The sequence below is a fragment of the Octopus bimaculoides genome, chromosome 15, assembly GCF_046866305.1.
Source record: "Octopus bimaculoides isolate indiv1 chromosome 15, ASM4686630v1, whole genome shotgun sequence".
In the NCBI taxonomy this organism is placed as follows: Eukaryota; Metazoa; Mollusca; class Cephalopoda; order Octopoda; family Octopodidae; genus Octopus; species Octopus bimaculoides.
In genome coordinates, this window is record NC_142942.1 from 30,362,633 (window position 1) to 30,387,048 (window position 24,416).

The following is a 24,416-nucleotide window of genomic DNA, read 5'->3' on the forward strand; positions in this document are numbered from 1 at the left end:
AAAGCACCATTGATGCTATATTTCTGGTAAGACAGCTGCAGGAGAAATACCTAGCCAAAGATAAACCTCTGTACCTGGCTTTCGTTGACATGGAGAAAGCCTTTGACAGGGTCCCCTGATCCCTTATCTGATGGTCAATAAGGAAACTAGTGATAGAAGAATGGTTAGTGAGAGCTGTACAGAGACGCTGCCAGTAAGGTGAGGGTTGGCAAAGAGTACAGTGAAGGATTCTGGGTAGAGGTAGGGGTCTACCAAGGTTCAGTCTTCAGCCCCCCCCTCTATTTATCATAGTCCTCCAGGCAATAACACAGGAATTCAAGACAGGATGCCCCTGGGAGCTCCTCTATGTTGATGACCTTGCTCTAATTGCTGAGTCACTATCAGAACTAGAGGAGAAGTTTCAGGTGTGGAAGCAAGGATCAGAATTGAAGGGCCTTAGAGTCAACCTAGCTAAAACCAAAGTCCTAATAAGTAGGAAGGCAGACAAACCACAAATCCCTTAAGGTAGATGGCCCTGCTCGATCTGTAGAAAAGACGTAGGTAGAAACTCTATAAGATGTACCCAGTGTAAGCTCTGGACACATAAGTGGTGCAGCAATATCAAAGGAAGGCTAACTGGGAAGATAGTTTTGTATGTGGTAGATGCTCAGGAGCAATAAACACTGAATATGTGCAGAGAACAACTTCTGCCACATTCCAGGGAGAAAAACTAGAAGTAGTTGATAGCTTCTATTACCTCGGTGACCAAGTCAGTAGCTGGGGTGGGTGCACTGAAAGTATAGCTGCTAGAATAAGAATAGCCTGGGCAAAGTTCAGAGAGCTTTTACCTCTGCTGGTGACAAAGGACCTCTTGCTCAGAGTAAAAGGTAGACTGTATGATGCATGTGTACGAACAGCCATGCTACATGGCAGTGAACCATGGGCCGTGACTGCTGAGGATATGCGTAAGCTTGCAAGGAATGAAGCCAGTATGCACCGCTGGATGTGTAATGTCAGTGTGCATACTCGACAGAGTGTAAGTACCTTAAAAGAAAAGTTGGACCTAAGAAGCATCAGATGTGGTGTGCAAGAGAGACGATTGCACTGGTATGGTCATGTGGCGAGAATGGATGAGAATAGCTGTGTGAAAAAGTGCCCCACCCTAGTGGTTGAGGGAACCTGTGGAAGAGGTAGACCCAGGAAGACCTGGGATGAGATGGTGAAGCATGACCTTTGAACATTAGTCCTCACTGAGGCAATGACTAGTGACCGAGACCTTTGGAAATATGCTGTGCTTGAGAAGACACGGCAAGCTAAGTGAGACCATAACTTGTGGCCTATGCCAAGGGTGTAACCAGCCCACTTATGTGTACCTTTCCTTCATTGGACACTAAACTCTGCTTGCGAAGACCTGTTGAGGCAAGTGAAATCAAAATTGAAATCAAATTTGATGACTGGCATCCGTACTAGTGGAGCGCTAAGAACACCATCCGAGCATGATCGTTGCCAGAGCAGCTAACTGGCTTCCATGCTGGTGGCATGTAAAAAGCATCATTCAAGCGTGCCTTACTGGCACTTGTGCCGGGGGCACGTGAAAAAATATTCGAGCGAGGTCATTGCCAGTGCCGCTGGACTGGGTCCTGTGCAGGTGGCACGTAAAAAACACCATTTGAGCATGGTCGTTGCTAGTACTGCCTGACTGGCCCTCGTGCCGGTGGCACATAAAAGCACCCACTACACTCTTGGAGTGGTTGGTGTTAGGAAGAGCATCCAGCTATAGAAACTCTGCCAGATCAGATTGAAGCCTAGTTCAGCTATCTGGTTTGCAAGTCCTCAGTCAAATCGTCCAACCCATGCCAGCATGGAAAGCGGACGTTAAACGATGATGATGATGATATATATATATATATATATATATATATATATATATATATATATACATATTTATTTGTGTATATATATATATATATATTTGTATATAAAACTTAGTTATGTTTTGACCAAAGATTGGTCCAGGCCATGTCTAACTTAATAGCACCACCTGATAGGATTATCTAAATCCTTTTTACAGTCAGGTTTTGTCTATGGTCTATTCAAGTAGTGAGTTCTTATTGAGTGAGTTGTATCCAGGTATGGGTGGCTGATATGCACATGCATATACATACGCGGAAAGACGTGTATACAAATAAAAACAAGTACACAAAAACACACGCATCATTATGTTCATATGCACATCTCTATACCTAGGGGGAAATATTGAGTCTGCCCTCCTAGGGCACTGTGAGTTTGACCACAGTGATTGTTTTTGTACTCCTAGTGAGCAGGAAAATATCTGGTCAGAATGATGTTACTACTTTCTACTCTGTGAAGATGAGCCTGCCCTTCAGGTCCACTTTCATTTCTCCATCTGAGGCTGAATGCAAAATAGAAAATGGGGCCACTGCCATTACTTTCATCTTGGATGCCTTGTCACTTTCCCTTTGGAATCTGATGCCTTTGATGGTGGTGGTAGCTGGTGTTTGTTACCCTTCACGTTTTGCACATCTACTTGTATCAACCTACTCTCAATTCCCTAGGGCATCTGGTCAAAGTGTGATTCAGGTTGCAAAGATTTGATCCACACTGCTTGCAGGATGGGTCTTCTTCTTTACCCCATATTTTAAGGTATTTGGAGTTGGCAAGAGGTCAGTGACAACATGAAGGAGAAGGACAATCTTCTCTGATCAGTGCCCAGAGTTCCTACCGTGACAGTGAATGCTTGAGTGCCTGGTCCCACTGTATCCATTGTCCCTGAGGTCTTGCTGTTCAGATCAACTGAGCTGAAAGCTGGAGGATTTCCCAGCCACCTTTCCATGACTTACTGCACAGCCTTTCTTTTGCTTCCACTCAAGTAGTTGCACAGTTGTAAAGCAAAAATTGACTCAGCAGTCTGTTTATGATGCCATGCTGGAAGTAACATACCTTGAACCTTCCTAGTCTAGTTGGGTCCTTAAGTGTACAATATAATTTTTCTCAATGCATCAAATTCTTTTTTCATGGATTGTCAGAAACCCAGAATGCTGAATATTGAATATGTCATTTGTCAGCTTGATACAGCTTCTAAAATGACTAAGTGCTTTGATCAGATGAACTTTATTCATGTTGGTAATAATGTCGCCAATTGCAGATACAGAGTCCTTGATATTGTGGGCATGCTTGTTAGTCTCCAGATGTAGTAGCCTAGTGGGTTTGAAGCAGGAAAGCTATGAGGCCAAATATTAGGGGTAACACGATCATGAAATTTTTTGGCCTATAATCCTGGGTCATGCAGGCTGTATGAGTGGGATCAGACAGCCCACATAAGTTGGAATTTCTCCATTTTGATAGGGATTTTTTCCAATGTTTTTCACCAAGACGCATCTTTTCACAAAAAAAAAGAAAAAAAATTTTGAAAATTTATTTTCTTTCACTCCCCTCCTCACCACTGCAGTCTGAAACGATTTTGACCATTTCTGTTTTATTTTCAGTACGCACTTAAAACCTGCGAGAAAAACATTTTCAGTTTAGAAAAAAATTGTTAATAATTTCAGAGAAAAATGTGTGATTTAAGGGAGAGCTGGCTGTTGTTTCTAGCACGTCCCCAAACCTCCCTTCTCGTTTCTTTCTCACTCACACATCTATTGATATTTTTCAATATTTTTCTCCCCGTAAGGTGGCAAGCTGTCAGAAACATTAGCATGCCAGGCGAAATGTCTTTACGTTCTGAGTTCATATTCCACTGAGGTCAACTTTGCCTTTCATCCTTTCGAGATCGATAGATTAAGTACCAGTTGCATACTGAGGTTGATTTAATCAACTGCCCCCCTCCCCCAAAATTTCGGGCCTTGTGCCTAGAGTAGAAAAGAATATTTTGGAAAGACTTCCGCCCCCTCCCCATTTTCTCACAAATTTGTTTATTTAATAATTTTTATTTCCCCCCCCCCCCCCTTTCTCCCCCTCAAATTCTTCAGTTTTGAATTTTTTCCCCAATACTACAACCCTAACCATAACTACAGAAATGTTTTGAAATTTTTGTCCGAATCATGTCTGTATTTTTCCGCATATTTAGAAAAGAAAAAATTTTCTCAAAAAGAAGATTTTACAAAAATTTGCGGAAATTTTTTTTCAGAATCATAATCTCCATATTTTTCCGCACATTTTGAAAAACAAAATTTCTAAAAAAAAGTTTTAAAAATTGAAGGAAATGGGGGGTGGGGGTGGGAGCAATTTTAAAATGCCAATTTTTGCCCATCTTTTTGCAGATTCATATTCCCCATAGCCGAAAAGGAGTGTTTGTGTCGAAAAAAATAATTTTTTAAAAAGGGTAGTTTTGGTGGAGCATGGGTGGAAGTCTTGCCCATGTTATTTGTGTGTGTACAAAAAAAGCACCTAAAAATGACGCGTACAATATTATATGCGCTAAGACAATCTGAAAACAATTGAAACTTTTAAACGTTTACCAGTTTTTATGAAATTCTGGACTTGAGTTAACAGAAGCTAAATGTAACGGAAGTTAATTAGTCCAATAATGATTTTCAAAGTTAACTTAAAAGTGAAATCGTTAACGAAAATGTTAACTTCGTTAATTAACGATTAATGGACTTATGCCCAGCTCTCTGTTTTTGTGTGTCTCCTGTCCTAGCTTGATTTACGTTTTCGACACCACAACCTCATTTAGGCTTAGCAGCCCTTCCTGTTTGCTTTCACTGTCCTGTTTGTATTACCTATTTTGACCCTCCACAAAATCCCAAATTTTACTTAATTTGCTTTGCGGGAGCAACTGTTTTATCGAAAGCGTATCTTGTTAAATGCTCGAAATACGAGAGGAGAAAAACAGCCAACAACTGATGGAGGGTCGTTCTTTATGTTTTGTTTTCCATTTGTGCCTTTCGTTGTTCGAAAAAATAGTTCATGTTCCATGTACTCATGCGTTGTCCTTTTTGGTTGTACATATACGTATATATATATGCACATATATATATATATATATATATATATATATATATATATACACACACACACACACATGGTGAAGGTAAAGAATATGCACACCACCCGTTTTCAGCATAACCCTAACCCCTAACCCTAAACACCAGTTGTGCATATTCTTTACCTTCGCTATATATACATATACCCATATTTATGTATATATTTGTATTTATGTATGTAGGCATATTCTCAAATCTACATGTTCAATTTTATTGACTATCTCTCAATTCTCTTATACCTTTATCATTCAACCCTAAATTGCACATCTCTCTTATCACACATCTGTCTTGTTACTCATCTGTCTAAAACATCCCACTATCACTCATGTCTCAGTTACCTCAACCTTTATCAATCATACCTCCAGTTCATGCTACCTTTATATACGACTTCTACATATGCCCTATTCACTCAGCCTACACTCCCTGATCAACATGCGCTCTCACCATTTATCCATCTTTTGCTGTCCATCATTCTTTCACCCTTATTCTCTCTAGTGCTGATGTCATGATAAGATGCATTCAATGCACTCTGTTTAGTATTGGTTTAAGAGGACCCTCTAGTACTAGAGAGTACTGGTGCCATAAGAAAATATGCCCAGTAAACACTGTAATGCGGGTGGCTCTAAGAAGAGTACCCAACCATAGATACCAAACCAAAAATGAAACTCATGCTGAGATGTAGAACCATGTGTTTGCAAAATTAGGAGTTGGAAGAAATTCCATTTGCTGCACCCAGTGTAAACTATATACACATAGGAGGTGCAGTAGAATAGCAGGTAGATTAACAGATAAAGTCGTCTTTGTATGTGGCAGATGTGCTGGAACAATAAGCACTAAGAGCACATGAGACTTAGATTCTATCAAATGCCCAGGAGGCTCTCTTGAGGTTGTAGATAGTTTCTGTTACCTAGGTGACCAAATTATCAATGGTGGAGGATGTTCTGAAAGTATTGTTTCTAGAATAAGAATTGGGTGGAGGAAGTTCAGAGAGCTATTAACTCTGTTGGCAACAAAAGGACTCTCTCTCAGAGTGAAAGGTAGACTATATAATGCTTGTGTGCGAACAGCTATACTCCATAGTCGTGAGACATGGGCACTGAATGCAGAATACATGTGTAGATTGGAGAGAAATGAAGGTAGTATGCTACCTTGGATGCACATCAGTGCACTTGTATGGCAAAGTGCAAATGTAGTGAGAGAAAAGTTGGGCACAAGAGGTATCAAATGTAGCATGCAAGAGAGAAGACTATGTTGGTTTCAACAAGTGATTCGTATGAATGAGGACAGAAGCATAAAGAAGTGCCAACCACTGAAAGTAAATGGTACCCGCAGAAGAGGGAGAGCCAGCAAGACATGGGATGAAGTGGTGAGGAGCAGTCTCAGAATGTTGGGCTTCAAAGAGGAAATGACAATGAACTGAGATATCTGATGATATGAAGTTCTTGAGAAGACTGCTCATGCCAGCGAGACCTGAGTTCTAGATGCAGTGAGTGTCCCACCCACACTTAACAATTAGATTTTTCACACACTCTACCACAATAAACTAAACTACATCTCTGCATCTCTTCTCTTCCTCACATTTCCACTTCATGCACTAGGCTTACCTCCCACTCCCCAGTCTTGTCCTCTTGACCCTGTGCCACTGTATCATTGCTCTCCGCTAGCTTCTGACCTGCACATTCCACCCACACACTGTCTCACTGTATCATTATGTATGCCTGGCGCTTTGCCACCCTCTCTCTCTATCCTGGTGTCTCCCACTCTTTCTCTCTCCTTCACCTGCACTTCCCTCAGGTTGGGTAACCATGTATTTCCTTCGTGGCAACACACCTGTTTCTGTCTACATTCCTGATCTCTCTTTCTCTCTCTCTCTCTCTCTCTCTCTTTCTCTCTCTCTCTCTCTCTGACCAGGTAACCTTTTACCTCCCCTACAGCAAGACACTTGTTTCTGTCTCTGCCTCATTATAACCTTTCATCATCTGACACAAGATCACCTCCTCCAATGCCCCCAACCCTCTCAAAAGACTTTTTTGTTTTCTTTTGTCTGGAAAGTACTTGGTGACCCTGTCAATGCAAGTGCCACTTAAAAGCACTCAGTCCACACTGTAAAGTGGTTGGCATTTGGAAGAACATCCAGCTGTAAAAACCTTGCCAAAACTGACCTCACCTGTGCTTGTGCCATGTAAAAAGCACTGAGTCCACTCTGCTGAGTGGTTGATGTTAGAAAGGGCAAAAACAGTTACAGAAGTCTGGTGCAGGTTTCTGCCTGGCCAGCTCTTGTCAAACTGTCCCACCCATGCCAGCATGGAAGGCAGACATTGAACAATGATGATAACCATACAGTTCATGTGCAGGTTAAAATTTCGCTGACCACAATGACTCACTCTATAATAATGCAAATGTTACATACATTCCCCCCCCCCCACCACACACACACACATATGTACATTCATGCATACAAACACACATACATTATTATCATCATCCTTTAATGTCCTTCTTCCCTGTTGGTATGGGTTGGATGGCTTGACAGGACCTGGCAAGTCAGAAGATTGCTTTTGGCATGATTTCTATGGCTGGATGCCCTTCCTAATTCAACCACTTTATAGAGTGTACTGAATGCTTTTTATGTGGCACCAGCAGCAGTGAAGCCATCAAGTAACTTGCAAGGCACATCCCCTCAACTAAGTGGGGACTAGTATTGAGGAATGTGGCTTTGTACTATATGATGAGATGTTAGGATAATGAAAATGCACAACATGCCTTTTAGATATATTAAATAAGAAAACAAATATTTCAACATTTAGTTCCAATTGGGTTTTTTTACTCTAAGTTATTCAAAGAAAAATAATTTTAAGTAATTTTAAAATAAACATTAGTTTGCAACACTTGTCTCTGTATAATTGTTTTTGTTTTTTTTATACTGAATATTTTTCACAGTAATAATTAAATATTTAAGCATGGTTTGTGTTTCTAAGTTTCTTTCATTTTTTCTTTTTTGATATTGTATCATTGTTGATCTGAGAATTTCTAAATGGGAAGTATTTTAAAATCTGTACATTAGCTTAGGTTAATGAAACAAATATTCTTTCAACAAGATTAATTTCCTCATAGAAACACATCAACTGTGATGTAGAATTAGTAATGGTACTTTAAAATATGTATTAGTGAGATCATGATGTAAAGATATATGCCACAATGCTATAAGGTCATGACCATTTCGTTATCTATCCTGAATATCTTAATGCAGAACTCAAGTTGTCATTTAAGGTGAAATGTTTAACATAGTTTGTTCTTGTATGCTATGATGATGGTGATAGTTATTATTATTACTGGAGATGTTCATGACTGTAACATTGAGATTAATAATGAGGATTACAGTAACAATATAAGCAATGTTGATTGTACAAAAGATAATAGTAATGATAATGTAGATCAGTGGTTCTCAATGTGGTTGGTACTAACCCCAAGAGGGTGCTGGATATGTCAAAGGAGGCTTTAGCGGGCAATGAGGTAACATAATTAGTATACTAAATTTGACCTGTAGTAGTAATCAAATTATACAGGATAAAACTAGCAATGGTTATTAAAAAAAAAAATCTCATCAGGCAGAGTGAATTCATTAACTTGCCACGTATAAAATAAATTTACAACTTTTGTCATTATTATTTTTTTTTATCATTTTACTGTTAAAAGTTTATACAATCCATTTTAGAGTAAAATTTACAAGCTACCATCCATGTTAAGTTAGTTTAGTCATGGTGCTTCACTCGTCACTTAAGTGTGTGTTAGGCACAACAACTGCTTGATGGGATGGGGGATTACAAAAAAGTTTAAAAACCGTTGATGTAGATAACAAAGATATGATATTGATATTGTAGAAGAAGAAGAAAGATAGATGAATATGACCATATACCTGAAACAACTTACATTTAAACAATGATGTGAGAAGAATGTTTATATGTCCTACAAAACAAGCTCAACCTGTATAGCTATTTACTATATTTGATATGATTTCTCCTGAGAAAAAAAAGATCAAAGTTGGTTGGACTATATATTATACATTATCTATTGCTTTTGTATTCATTGTGTATGCATTATTTTGCTCTTGTATTTTACTGTATTCATGTTGCATAGTTTAACTTATCTTTTCACAGACTGGTGTTAGAGAAGTGGTGGCTATTAAATGTGTATTGAAAAGTACACTAAACAAAAGATCAACAGAAAATTTACTCACTGAAATTGAATTATTGAAAAAATTAAAACATGAACACATTGTAGAGTTGAAAGACTTCTTGGTAAATATATATTTCAGCTAATCATATCTTTAGTGTTTTATGGCAAAACATATAGGAAAACAAATAATTTCATATTTGATAAAATATTGTCTTTACTTTGTACAGTCCCTCATATTATTCCCCTGCCCACAGTTCTTTTTTTTAAAAGGCAAATCTCTCCAAAAGTGTTTTTAATGTTTAGTTTTACAACTGGATAAAGGCACACGTCAAACTAACCACATTTTGCTACACTGAATTTAATAGAGACAGTGGTTTATTATTTTTTTTAATCAAGACTTGATTGAAAATTTGTGTACTGCAAGATTAAATGCATTTTTAGTTTTACTGGCTTCAGTCATTAAACTGTGACAATGCTAGGGCAACATCTTCAAAGTTTAGCCAACCATATCTGTGTCTGTTTGTTAAACTGCTAAAGTTACAGGTCTTGAAAGGAAACAACATAAACACAAAGGCAAGGGACAAACATACAGTTATGTACACCTGTGTGTATGTGCATGGGCATGCGCATACACACACACACACACACACACACACACATATATATATATATATATATATATATATATATATATATATGGCATTTGGAGGGGCATCCAGCTGTAAAAACCCTGCCAAAGCAGTCACAGAAGTCTGATGCAGGCATCTACGTGGCCTGCTCCTGTCAAACTGTTCCACTCATGCCAGCATGGAAGGCGGACATTAAACGTTAATCTTGTCTGATGCAGCAACAATTTTGCCAGCTTGCTGCATTATATATAGCTATATATTGATATGTATTTTACACACACACACATACACACACACACAATACATTATACATGTGTGGCTGCATGGTAAGAAGCTTGCTTCCCAACACATGGTTCCAGACTCAGTCCTACTGTGTGATACTATAGGTAGTGTCTTCTACTATAGCCTTGGGCCAACCAAAGCGTTGTGACTGGATTTAGTAGACAGAAACTGAAAGAAGTCTGTCATATATATATGTGTGTGTGTGTGTGTGTATCTATGTGTTTGTGTTTGTCCCAACACTGCTTGACAACTGGTGTTGGTGTATTTACATCCTTGCAACTTAGCAGTTCGACAAAAGGAACCAATAGAATAGGTTTAAAAAAACAATGTCTTGGGATCAATCTGTTTGACTAAAATCCTTCAAGGCAGTGCTCCTGCATGGCCACAGTCTAATGATTGAAACAAGTAAAAGTATGAAAGAATATATCATCATCATTTAACATCTGCCTTCCATGTTAGCATGGGTGGGACATGTATATATATAACACTGCAAAAATTATCACAGAATTATTATTCAGTTTCACGTTCACATTTGTTGTGATAAATACTGAATTAAAATTGGGATTGTACATGTAATATAATATTACGTGATATAATTCAAATTAACAAATAAGCATTTAAATTTGATTGGGTGGCTGGTTTTAAAACATAATGGTGTAATTCTCATTACAAGTTGGGTGGTAGGGGGATGTGAAAATTATAAATATAAAAACATATAAAAACAAGAGCACTCAGAAAGTGCAAACCTCTGCTAAGGCAACACCAACATCCTCTCAACGATTACTCAGAGATGATTTTTAAAATGAGAATATCTGAAATAAATTCAACTGCTCTCAGAAACAAGAATACTAAAAATGAACCTGACTGCTCTCAAAAATTAAGTAAAAAAACAGGAAAAATAATCCAGAATCCTTGTCCGGTACTGGATCGATCCCAAAATCTAACCAGTTTGTGCCAATCATGAGGCCAAACATCCCTGAAAGTTTCATATGAATCCATCAAGTGGTTCTTGAGATATCTTGTCCATGGACAAACAAACATGACTGAAAACAACACCTCCACCTTCAGTGAGGTGGAGGTAATAAAAATTATTATAAGATCACAGAAAAACCTTGTGTGGAATAGGTGGGAATGTCCAAAAATAAATGATTAATAATCAATAATGAGAGCGAAAGAATGAAATTGTGTGCTGGATAAATAAATGGAAAGTTACATTAACAAATTCGCAGCATACAAATAAATATATGCCTACGTAAAAACATATTTGAGCATATATACTTACATATATATATAGATACATACAGGAGTTGGACAAAATAATGGAAACACCTTAAAATTTCAAAGAAATTTATTTTAATATGGGGTAGGACCACTTTTGGCAGTAAATACAGCTTGAATTCTACAAGGTACGAACTCGTACGAAGTTTGAATTGTTTCCAAAGGAAATTTTGTCCATTCTTCAACTAAAACAGATTCCAGTTCTTGTAGTGATGATGGTGGGGGATATTGATTCTTTACTTGTTTTTCGAAAATGCACCATAAATGTTCAATGATATTGAGATCTGGGGACTGTGGTGGCCAGATAAGATGTTCAACTTCACTAGAATGTTACTTGTGCATTTCAGTAACAACTTTAGCTGTGTGAATTGGTGCATTATCATCCTGAAACAGTTCCGCAACCATAGGATGAAATTGATCAGATAAAATGCTTAAATAGTCTTGACTATTAACTCTGCTATTAAGGGAAACCATTGGGCTGGCAGATCAATGCCTTTATGTGTGTTCGTGTGTTACTTAGAGACTCGAAAACTACTGCACTGATCCTAATGAAATTTGGAGCACAAAATCCAAGCCTAGGGAGAAGGGTAATGCTGTATGTTTCATACAGTTTCAATGGACCAAAATTACTGAATGGATTCTTATGATATTTGGAACTTAGATTCAATGCATAAGGGCTGGTATAATGCAGTATGTTTGGTTTGAATTTGAGGTGGCTTAAAGGGGGCAGAACCCCCCATGAAAATTCATAAATTTCTGATGTCGATGAAATTTCAATCATAGGTAATTGACACACATCAAGAAGTATTCCTAAAGTTTCTACTTCTTGTGAGGATTCTAAGACCCCTTAATGGGGGCTTTAACACCCAAATTTTCGTCATTTTTTATGATCAAAAGTACTGAATGGATCTTTATGAAATTTGGAAATTGTATTCTATGCATGACGACAGATGTAATGCAGTAATGCTTGAAAGGGAGGGGGCATAAATGAGGCCATAACCCCCATGAAAATTCATATATTTTTGCTGTTGATGAAATTTTAACCATATTTGGTTGTGATAACCAATGAGGGAATGAACATATCCATCTCAAGTGTGTATATTTTGTCTTGCTTTTTCCATCTGTTATTCATCATTCTCCTGTGCTATATTTCTATTATTATTTTTTTTAATTACACACACACATGTATATATATATGGTGTTTGTAAATCAAAATCTTGTGATTGTGCTACCATTACAATCTTCCTCATCATCATTACTTTCTTGTTTCAGTGGGATGATAAATTCATTTATCTCATCATGGAGTATTGCATTGGTGGAGACTTATCACACTTCTTGAGAAAGAAGAGAGCTTTGCCAGAACTTGCTGTACGTCGGTTCCTGCAACAAATAGGTAATTCATTCATTTTTATTTTCTACCTCCTTATTTTATATTTTTGGTTGATGAACAGAGAGAAAGAGAGGGCGAGGTAGGGACAGTGAGAGAAACAGAGAGAGACAGAAAGAGATAAAGAGATGGAGAAAGAGAAAAGGAAAGGAGAGGAGATGGTGGTGAAGATCTACGAGGGTGTACCTTCAAGGAATATGGAGGTGAATGTAAGTGGAGTGATACACAGGATTGGACAAGGTGAGTGAGCAGAAAGTTCACGAGAGAGGAAGAGGATAGTAAAAGATAGAAAGGAGGGGAAGGGGAATGTGTACGCATGCACACACACACACACACACACACAGTTATAGGGTGGTACAATAAAAAAAGATCCTGGTACAGGAAGTAGTAAGCATCAAACATATGCACAGCCTGCATAAATAATAAAAAGCAGATAATATGCAATAAACAAAGTTTAATAACTGGGGTGTGTTATGCACTTTGTTCCATATTGAAATTGATGGAAATTTCAATAAGTTGACAGCCATCATGCAACTCATGGTTTAGAGGCTGAGTGGACAAAACAGAGCAAGGGAGGTAATGTGTCTGAGAAGCAAGGCAATAAAGCAAGAACTTTAGTGCTGAAGTGATAGTAAAAGATATATAGAATAAAACAAAAATTAAGAACTATATGATTAGGCATGACAGCTAAGATAGGTAATTTAAAGTAACACTCAGTAGAGACTACCACACATAAAACATAGATAGATAGATAGATAGATAGACAGATAGATGGATAGAGAGAGAGAGAGAGAGATTTGTATATCTATATATTTATGTATGTTTATATATATATATATATATATATATATATATATATATGTGTGTGTGTGTGTTTATATGTATGTATATATATTTGTATTATCATCATCATCATCATCATCGTTTAACGTCCGCTTTCCATGCTAGCATGGGTTGGACGATTTGACTGAGGACTGGTGAAACCGGATGGCAACACCAGGCTCCAATCTAATTTGGCAGAGTTTCTACAGCTGGATGCCCTTCCTAACGCCAACCACTCAGAGAGTGTAGTGGGTGCTTTTACGTGTCACCCGCACGAAAACGGCCACGCTCGAAATGGTGTCTTTTATGTGCCACCCGCACAAGCCAGTCCAGGGGCACTGGCAACGATCTCGCTCGAAAATCCTACGGGAGCCAGTCAGGCGGTACTGGCAACGGCCACGCTCAAAATGGTGCATCTCATGTGCCACCCGCACAAGAGCCAGTCCAGGGGCACTGGCAACGATCTTACTTGGCTTGCCGGGTCTTCTCACGCACAGCACATTTCCAAAGGTCTCGGTCAGTAGTCATCGCCTCGGTGAGGCCCAATGTACGAAGGTCTTGCCTCACCACCTCAGCCCAGGTCTTCCTGGGCCTACCTCTTCCACGGGTTCCCTCAACTGTTAGGGTGTGGCACTTTTTCACGCAGCTATCCTCATCCATTCTCACCACATGTCCATACCAGCGCAATCGTCTCTCTTGCACACCACAACTGATGCTTCTAATGTTCAGCTTTTCTCTCAAGATACTTACACTCTGACGGGTATTCACATTGACATTACACATCCAACGGAGCATACTGGCTTCATTCCTTGCGAGCTTACGTATGTCCTCAGCAGTTACAGCCCATGTTTCACTGCCATGTAGCATGGCTGTTCGTACGCATGCGTCATACAGTCTGCCTTTTACTCTGAGTGAGAGTCCCTTTGTCGCCAGCAGGGGTAAGAGCTCTCTAAACTTTGCCCAGGCTATTCTTATTCTAGCAGCTACACTTTCAGCGCACCCACCCCCACTACTAACTTGGTCGCCCAGATAGCGGAAGCTATCGACTACCTCTAGTTTTTCACCCTGGAATGAGATAGAAGTTGTTTCCTGTTTGTTTACAGTCTTTATTGCACCTGAACATCTGCCACAAACAAAAACTAACTTGCTAGTTAACCTGCCTTTGATGTTGCTGCACCTCTTATGTGTCCATAGCTTGCACCGGGTATATCTTATAGAGTTACTACCTACTCCTTTTCTACATACTGAGCAGGGCCATCTACCTGAAGGGGTTTGTGTTTTATCTACCTTCCTACTTATTAGGATTTTGGTTTTAGCTAGGTTGACTCTAAGGCCCTTCAATTCTAGACCTTGCTTCCACACCTGAAACTTCTCCTCTAGTTCTGATAGTGACTCCGCAATTAGGGAAAGGTCATCAGCATAGAGGAGCTCCCAGGGGCAACCTGTCTTGAACTCCTCTGTGATTGCCTGGAGGACTATGATAAATAAGAGGGGGCTGAGGACGGAACCTTGGTGGACCCCTACCTCCACCCGGAATTCATTGCTGTACTCATTTCCAACCCTCACCTTACTGGCAGCATCTCTGTACATGGCTCGCACAGCTCTCACTAACCATTCTTCTATCCCAAGTTTCCTCATTGACCACCAGATAAGGGATCAGGGGACCCTGTCAAAGGCTTTCTCCATGTCAACGAAAGCCAGGTACAGAGGTTTATCCTTAGCTAGGTATTTCTCCTGCAACTGTCTCACTAGAAATAAGGCATCAGTAGTGCTTTTACCTGGCACGAACCCAAACTGCATCTCATCTAAATTGATTCGCTCCCTAATTAGTTGGGCTATGACCCTCTCTGTAACTTTCATAACCTGATCTAACAGCTTGATGCCTCTGTAATTATTTGTATCTAAAGCGTCACCTTTACCTTTGTAGCAGTTGACTATGATGCTGCTACACCAGTCATTGGGTATGACTCCTTCGTGTATCACCTGGTTCATAATACGGGTGACTAGGCTATAGCCAACACTGCCAGATATTTTGAGCATCTCTGCAGTGATTCCTGATGGGCCGGGGGCTTTCCCGGTCTTCATACTCTTAATTGCTTTATCTACCCTGGTACTATCAACTCGGATAGCTGGTCCCTCTATTGGGTCGACATACAGCAGGCTCTCTTTCTCCCATTCATTCTCTTTATTAAGCAATCTATCGTAGTGGCATCTCCAGACCTCTTTCTTTGCATCCTTATTTAGTGCAAGTGTACCATCATCCATGCGAACACATTTCTCTCCTACAACATCACTATTCTCTCTCCTACACTGTCTTGCAACACGAAATACCTCGAGTCTTTGGTCCTCACGGCGCAGAACATTGGCAAATCTTTCCTTATCTGCTTCCCCTCTGGCTAAATAAACCTGTCGCCTAGCCTCCCTTCTGGCACATTGGTACAATTTCCTGCTACCACCGTTCTTCCAGTCCTTCCAAGCCTGTTTCTTTTGTCTAATAGCCCTGTCTACCTCCTTGTTCCACCACCACGTTACTCTGGGTCGGGAGGGGACCTTACACCACCCACAAATCTGGTCGGTGGCTTTCAACAGGTTGTCCCGCAGAAATCTCCAATTGTCTTCCACGTTGTATGATGCTATATCCCCTTCTATTTCGTTAAATGCTTCAAGTAACTTGTCTCTAAGTCTCTGTCCGTTTGCAGGGTCTTTAAGCTTCCACACCCTTCTCCTCCAAGCCTGTCTAATTCTGGGCACCCATTTTGCCTTGATCCCAAAGTCGCTAACTACTAATCTATGTTGTGGGGTACATTCTTCGCCAGGGTAGGTTTTGGCATTTATAAGCCGCCCTCTTTCCCTATTTCTGGCAAGGATGTAGTCGATTTGGCTAGAGTGTCTGCCGGAGCGGTAGGTGACTAGGTGACTGGCAGGTTTCCTGAAGTTGGTATTGCAGACCATAAGATCGGTTGCATCACAGAACTCCAGCACTCTGGTTCCCTCCTCGTTGCGGGAACCGAAGCCATAGCCTCCATGTATGCCATGGAAGCCTCCAGCACGACGTCCGACATGACCGTTGAAGTCTCCAGCCACAAAGAGAAGGTCCCTGTCACTCGTCGACGAGTTGGTGAAACACGACCTTCGAACGTTGAGCCTCACAGAGGCAATGACAAGCAACCGAGACCCTTGGAGACATGCTGTGCTTGAGAAGACCCAGCAAGCCAAGTGAGACTAGCCGTGGCCTATGCCAGTGTCACATACCTGGCCCATTTAAGAGTACCCTTCAATCATTGGGCAATAAACTGTGCTTGAGAAGACCTATTGAGTCAGGTGAAGTCATTGTCGTGGCCAATGCCAGTACCACCTGACTGGCTCCCATGCCAGCAGGAAAAGCAAACATTAAATGATGATGATAATGATGATGATGTATATGCATGACAGAGTGTAAGTGTCCTGAGAGAGAGGTTGGACATAAGAAGCATCAGATGTGGTATGCAAGAGAGACAACAATGCTGGTATGGCCATGTGATGTGTATGTATGAGGCCTGGAGAGAACCTGTGGAAGAGGTAGACCCAGGAAGACATGGGACAAGATGGTGAAGCACAATCTTCGAATGTTGGGCCTCACATAGGCAATGACAAGCTACCAAGACCTTTGGCAATCTACTGTGCTTGAGAAGACTCATCAAGCCAAGTGAGATTGTAGTCATGGCCAATACCAGTATTACGTAACTGGCCCATTAAAAACACCCTTCAGTCATTGGTTGATATGTTGGGCTTGTGAAGACCAGTTGAACCAAGTGAAATCCTAGCTATGGCCAATGCCAGTGCTGTCTGATTGGCACCTGTGTCAGTTGCATGTAAAAACTGCCTTCATGGAGGCAGTGACAAGTGACCAAAACCTTTGGTGATGCACCATGCTTGTGTAGACCTGTCAAGCCAAGTGAGATCATAACTGTGGCTGATGCCAGTGTCAGGTCAATGGCACCCATGCTGGTGGCATGTAAAAACACCCACTACACTCTCATTGGTTGGTGTTAGGAAGGGCACCCAGCAGTAGAAACCTTGCCAAATCAGTTCAGAACCTAGTGCAGCTCCCCAGCTTACCAGTTTTCAGTCAAACTGTTCATCCAATGTCAGCATGGAAAGTAGATGTTGAATGATAAAGAATGATGATGAAATATATATATATGTATGCATGTATGCATGTATATATATGTATGTATGTATATATATATATATATATATATATATATATATATATATATATATATATATATATATATATATATATATATATAGTTTTAGGGAAAATAACCAATTTCCAAGAACTCATCGATGAAAATCCACTATCACATATAGAAAAATTAATAATTAAAAGCACAATAAATGAGTATACTCATTTATTGTGCTTTTAATTATTAATTTTTCTATATGTGATAGTGGATTTTCATCGATGAGTTCTTGGAAATTGGTTATTTTCCCTAAAACTATATATTTTATATATACTTTATCTATAAGGCTCAATTTAATTTTAATTTTTTATAAATTGATTTTAATTGAGTTTTTTACCTGTAATTTTGGATTTTGTCCCTAATATTATTATATATATATATATGTATGTATGTATGTGTGTATGTATATATATATATATATGTATGTGTATGTATGTATATATATATATATGTATGTATATGTATGTATATATATGTATATGTTTGAATGTATATACATATGTATGTATATATATATATATATATATATATATATATATATACACATACACGTATATATATATATATATATATATATATACATATATATATACCAACTTCACATACCAACTTTCTCACCTATATATACATACATATATATATATATATATATATATATATATATAAATATGTGTATGTGTGGAGGCACAACGGCCCAGTGGTTAGGGCAGTGGACTCGTGGTCAAAGGATTGTGGTTTCAATTCCCAGACTGGGCGTTGTGAGTGTTTATTGACCGAAAATACCTAAAGCTCCATGAGGCTCTGGCAGGGGGTGGTGGTGAACCCTGTTGTACCTGTATTTCAAAGAGCCAGCCTTGTCACACTCTGTGTCACACTGAATCTCCCCGAGAACTACATTAAGGGTACATGGCTGTGGAGTGCTCAGCCACTTGCGCATTAATTTCATGAGCAGGCTATTCCATTGATCAGATCAAATGAAACCCTCGTTGTTGTAACCAATGGAGTGCCACGATATATATATATATACAGTAGAACCTCGGTTTTTGAACAACTTTGGTCACAAATAAATCATATTCATTTAATACAGTAGTACCTTGGTTTACAAACACCTCTGATCATGAATGAATTGTGTTTTATATATATCTGTATCTATCTATCTATCTATCTATCTATCTATCTATCTATCTATCTATCTATCTATATATATATATATATATATATATATATATAAATATAAAACATGATTTATTCGCAATCAGAGTTGTTCAAAAACTGAGGTACTACTGTATATATTGGGTTGGCAACTAAGTTCCTGCCGTTTTTTTAAATTTTGGAATTTATTGCGTTTTTAAATTTTGGAATCCATTTTTTTTTTTTTTTGAGAATTCTATTTTTGAATCATTTTGGAATCTTTTTTTCTTTTTCTAGTTAATTTTAGTTAATTTTTGTTTATTTTTAGATCATTCAATTGGAATGCCAAGTTAAAAAAAATGAGCATTTTCGACACCTCCTTCTTTATGATTTTAATCAAGGTTCTAAGGCTGCAAAAGCTGCTCGCGACATTTGTGCTGTGTATGGAGAGGGTGCCATAGCTGAAAGAACCTTGTGATTGTATGCCAAGTTCAAAAATTGAACCTTGTGATTGGTATGCCAAGTTCAAAAATTGAAATTTTGACCTCAAAAACGCACCTCGTTCTGGCCGTCCAGTTGAGTTCAATGAAGAGCGATTAAACCAACATTTGCACGAAAATTCTCGTCAAACGACAAGGGAACTGGCAGAGAAAATGGAATGCTCCCACACTGCTATAGAGAAGCATCTTCACTCGATGGGAAAGGTTCAGATGTATGAAGCATGGGTTCTGCATGCTTTAAATGACAACAACAAAAATCAACGAGCCACAATCTCCACTGGTTTGCTTGCTTGTCACCACTCAACTCATGGACACAAGCAACAATTTCTTTACCGAATCGTTACTGGCGATGAAAAATGGTGCCTGTACACCAATATGAAGCAGCGTAAGGAATGGCTTAGCCCCTGTAAACAAGCAACACCATATGTGAAACAAGATCATCCGCGTAAAATGATGTTGTGTGTATGATAGGACTAGGAAGGGATTATCCATTACAAATTGCTTGAACAGAACTAAATGGTCAACGCAAAACTCTATGTTCAACAATTGGAATGAGCCAGCACGGCTATTCAAGAGAAAAGAACTAATTGGCAGCATGGAGTTCTTCAGCTGCACGACAACACCAGCCCTCATATCACCAGTATTGACCAAGGAAGCCATTCAAACACATGGCTAGGAAGTGCTGCCACACCCACCGTACTCTCCTGATTTGGCACCAATGGATTTCCACCTCTTTCGATCTCCTTCAAATGCTATGCACAGAGTTTTGTTCAATACTGATGCAGAATTGAGGGCTTGGTTGGATCAATTTTTCAAGTCAAAATCGGGTGATTTCTACAAACGAGGTATTGAAAATCTTGTTGAACATTGGGAAGAAGTTGTAAACAACAAGGGTGAATACATTATTGAATAATTAGTTATTATTTTTTTATCAAACATTTTGAAAAATTTAAACTAAAAAAAAAATAGTGGGAACTTAGTTGCCAACCCAATACATGTATATATATATATATATATATATATATAGTGAAAATTTACAAAAAAAAACAAAAGATGAAGACAGGTGTGTAAACAACAAACAGATGTATTAGTTTAATGCTCGGGAAATGAGAAAGCCTTTTACATATTGAGCCTACGCTCTTCAACAGAAAGGAACACAGAAATAAACAGGGAGAGAAAATAAAAAAAGGTTTAGTGGCTAGCGATTTATCATAGTGAATATATATATATATTGGATAATGTGTTGTGTTCTTGAGCAAAACACTTCATTTCATGTTGCTCCAGTCCTGCTTTCTGTCAGCAGCGAATGTTGGCTTGCTCACCTAGCCAGCTGGGTGGCATCATTCGAAGGCTAAAACGATGCAAAATGCATTATGACCAGTGATGTGCAGTAGCATCTGATAGTCTGATCAATCACATGATATATATATATATATGTATGCATATATTTATTCTTATTTTTTACCCTTTTACCACTATCTTATTTTTTATTTCTTTCTCCGATCTTTCTTTCTCTCTTTCTCCCTCTCTCATACACTCTCTCACAAAGCCCATTTATGTCCATCATACTTTCTGTATAGACATTTACAATATGAATACATTCAAAATACTGCCTGGATTTACCTGGAATTTTAACTCAAGACCTGTACCTTCATGGAAGTACCGACCAACATCCATATCCTCTGGAAAAAGATGAGTTGTGAACATTATTCTCCTGTCTATATTCCTCTAACTACTTTTACTCTTTATTCTTCTATTTTACTCCTTTATTCTTCTATTTTACTCCTTTATTCTTCTATTTTACTCCTTTATTCTTCTATTTTATTCCTTATAAACTGTGAACTTTATGCCTTGTAAGCTGTACATTTTTCCTCGTCTAAAATATTCATACCTTGTCTCTGATGCTAACCTACCATTTGAGTTGTCCTAAAAACAGCTGTAAGACTTCAAATTAAATTATTCTAAATGACTTGAAATACTTGTTCTGCCTTGGTTTTGATTTTTTCTCTAATATTATATATACCTGCTATAACAGGACCCTAACATGGATCCCTGAATCCAGCCTTAGTTGTGATCTTGAAACCTAATGGTTGACCTACTATAGCACTTACCCAGCATACCTTTTCGTTTAGTGAACTGAAGACCTCATATTCTTTATGTATAAATATATGTAAAAACCTTGTGATTGGTTTTGATAGACAGAAAGTGAAAGAAGCCAATTGTATATGAATATATGTTTCTGTATGTGTGTATGTGCCTTGACAACCAATGTTGGTGTGTTGATGTCCTCATAACTCAGCAGTTCGGCAGAAGAGACCAATAAAATTAGTACCAGGCTTAAAGATATATGTACTGTCAATCTGTTTGACTAAAATGTTTCAAGGCAGTGCCCCAACATGACTGCAATCTAATGACCAAAACAAGTAAAAGAATGAATGAATATGTATATATGTTTCTATCTATCTATCTATCTATCTATCTATCTACACGTGTATAAGGGATGACCACTAGGTGGACATCCAATATGCAAGAAAGAGGTCATCAACGACCCAACCACAAAGAAAAATAATGTTCTCCAGAAAAATTTTGCAAAAACACCAGAACAGGACAAAAGGAGAAATATACAGAATAAAGAATTATCTATGGACTGCAGTTTCGCACATTAACATTTTACTTACGTAACAATAGCCGTACATAACAACATCCGTGTTCTCATCAGCATAGATGTTCTAGAATCAATATAATTTGCAGAACTATACACAAATTGTCTTCATGAAATAAGACTTGCATATAGTTCTAATGATTACATTGGGGCTATTTTTCAAAATGCCTCAGCTCCGGCGCACAAAATTCTGGAAACAATTCTGCAGAGAATAAATCACTGCAGTATATGTTGCCGGCTGGAGAACATAACTATTTGAATTATTATTTATATAGATAGGGTGATGAATTGAATATTAATTCAATTTAAAACCAAGTGGCCGAGCATATAAAAAATTTAAAAATTCGAAAAAAATTGTACTACACGTGTATAAGGGATGACCACTAGGTGGACATTCAATATGCTAGAAAGAGGTCATCAATGACCCAACCATAAAGAAAAATAATGTTCTCCAGAAAAATTTCGCTAAAACACCAGAAATGAGAAATATGCAGAATAAAGAATTATCTATGGACTGCAGTTTCGAACATTAACGTTTTACTTACGTAACAACATATATATATATATATATATATATAAATAAATTCAAAAAGGGATAAAACTCTTTTACAAGAATTTTATCAAGAAGCCAATCATCATCATCATCATCATCGTTTAACGTCCGCTTTCCATGCTAGCATGGGTTGGACGATTTGACTGAGGACTGGTGAAACCGGATGGCAACACCAGGCTCCAGTCTGATTTGGCAGAGTTTCTACAGCTGGATGCCCTTCCTAACGCCAACCACTCAGAGAGTGTAGTGGGTGCTTTTACGTGTCACCCGCACGAAAACGGCCACGCTCGAAATGGTGTCTTTTATGTGCCACCCGCACAAGCCAGTCCAGGGGCGCTGGCAACGATCTCGCTCGAAGATCCTACAGGAGCCAGTCAGGCGGTACTGGCAACGGCCACGCTCAAAATGGTGCATCTCATGTGCCACCCGCACAAGAACCAGTCCAGGGGCACTGGCAACGATCTTACTTGGCTTGCCGGGTCTTCTCACGCACAGCACATTCCCAAAGGTCTCGGTCAGTAGTCATCGCCTCGGTGAGGCCCAATGTACGAAGGTCTTGCCTCACCACCTCAGCCCAGGTCTTCCTGGGCCTACCTCTTCCACGGGTTCCCTCAACTGTTAGGGTGTGGCACTTTTTCACGCAGCTATCCTCCTCCATTCTCACCACATGTCCATACCAGCGCAATCGTCTCTCTTGCACGCCACAACTGATGCTTCTAATGTTCAGCTTTTCTCTCAAGATACTTACACTCTGACAGGTATTCACATTGACATTACACATCCAACGGAGCATACTGGCTTCATTCCTTGCGAGCTTACGTATGTCCTCAGCAGTTACAGCCCATGTTTCACTGCCATGTAGCATGGTTGTTCGTACGCATGCGTCATACAGTCTGCCTTTTCGTCTGAGTGAGAGTCCCAATGTGTAAAAAAATTCATAAGGGAAATTTCTATTCCCAAGAATATAATTATTCGTTTATATTTATATAAAGGGCATTATTACAGAAAATAATAACGCCACACAGTGGACTTCTCAAAATAACCACATTTAGTACCTAATGCGAGGAAAAACAACCAACAGAAGACGACCAACTTTCTTTTAAATAAACTTAACTGTGTATCTGCCGATTTCGCGATTACTAGAATGAATCTAGATTTCGTTCATCAGCACAGTATTGTCCCAAAAATATATATAAATATAAATAATTCTGTTTATATATATTTTTGGGACAATACTGTGCTGATGAACGAAATTTAGATTCATTCTAGTAATCGCGAAATCGGCCGATACACAGTTATTTAAAAGAAAGTTGGTCGTCTTCTGTTGGTTGTTTTTCCTCGCATTAGGTACTAAATGTGGTTATTTTGAGAAGTCCACTGTGTGGCGTTATTATTTTCTGTAATAATGCTCTTTATATAAATATATAATATATATATATATACATACAGTACCATGCAATAATCTTCGGCCACTCTAAACCATTGTAAATTTTTACCAATTGCCAACTTATAAGTGGATGTTTCGCATTGCGTTTTTTACAAATGAAATATTGGCTCTGTTGAAGTCATTTCTGTACCTAATCATTATATTTTGTAGTAGGAGTTCTGAATGAGAAGGAAAGATGAGAGATGACCACCAAAAATGGCCATGCAAAAGTTTACGGCGACCTTACATAAGCCGATACATTGTTTTAAAACAGAAAATGTCTATAATGAAAATTTATTACATAATGTTCATTTCAAGAAGTTACTGTACAATATTAATATTTAATAGGGCTTTCCTTA

The 24,416-nt window shown here is 38.7% G+C and overlaps 1 protein-coding gene across 9 annotated transcripts in view; it reads left to right on the forward strand.

The window, feature by feature from the left end:
* LOC106869961 (serine/threonine-protein kinase ULK3) overlaps positions 1-24,416 on the forward strand; it is a 195,236-nt gene that overhangs the window by 15,157 nt on the left and 155,663 nt on the right. For 7 of the 9 annotated variants that reach the window (XR_016244447.1, XR_001409483.3, XM_014915938.3 and 4 more), the window contains 2 exons: positions 9,143-9,283; positions 12,623-12,743. Coding sequence is in view for 7 of the 9 variants with exons in the window: in XM_014915938.3 (XP_014771424.1) it covers positions 9,143-9,283; positions 12,623-12,743 (262 nt within the window). In the remaining 2 variants the exon portion in view is untranslated. Of the gene's footprint in view, positions 1-8,724; positions 9,026-9,142; positions 9,284-12,622; positions 12,744-24,416 lie in introns of those variants that run through there. The other 2 variants (XM_089363650.1, XM_052973224.2) reach the window with 2 other exon arrangements.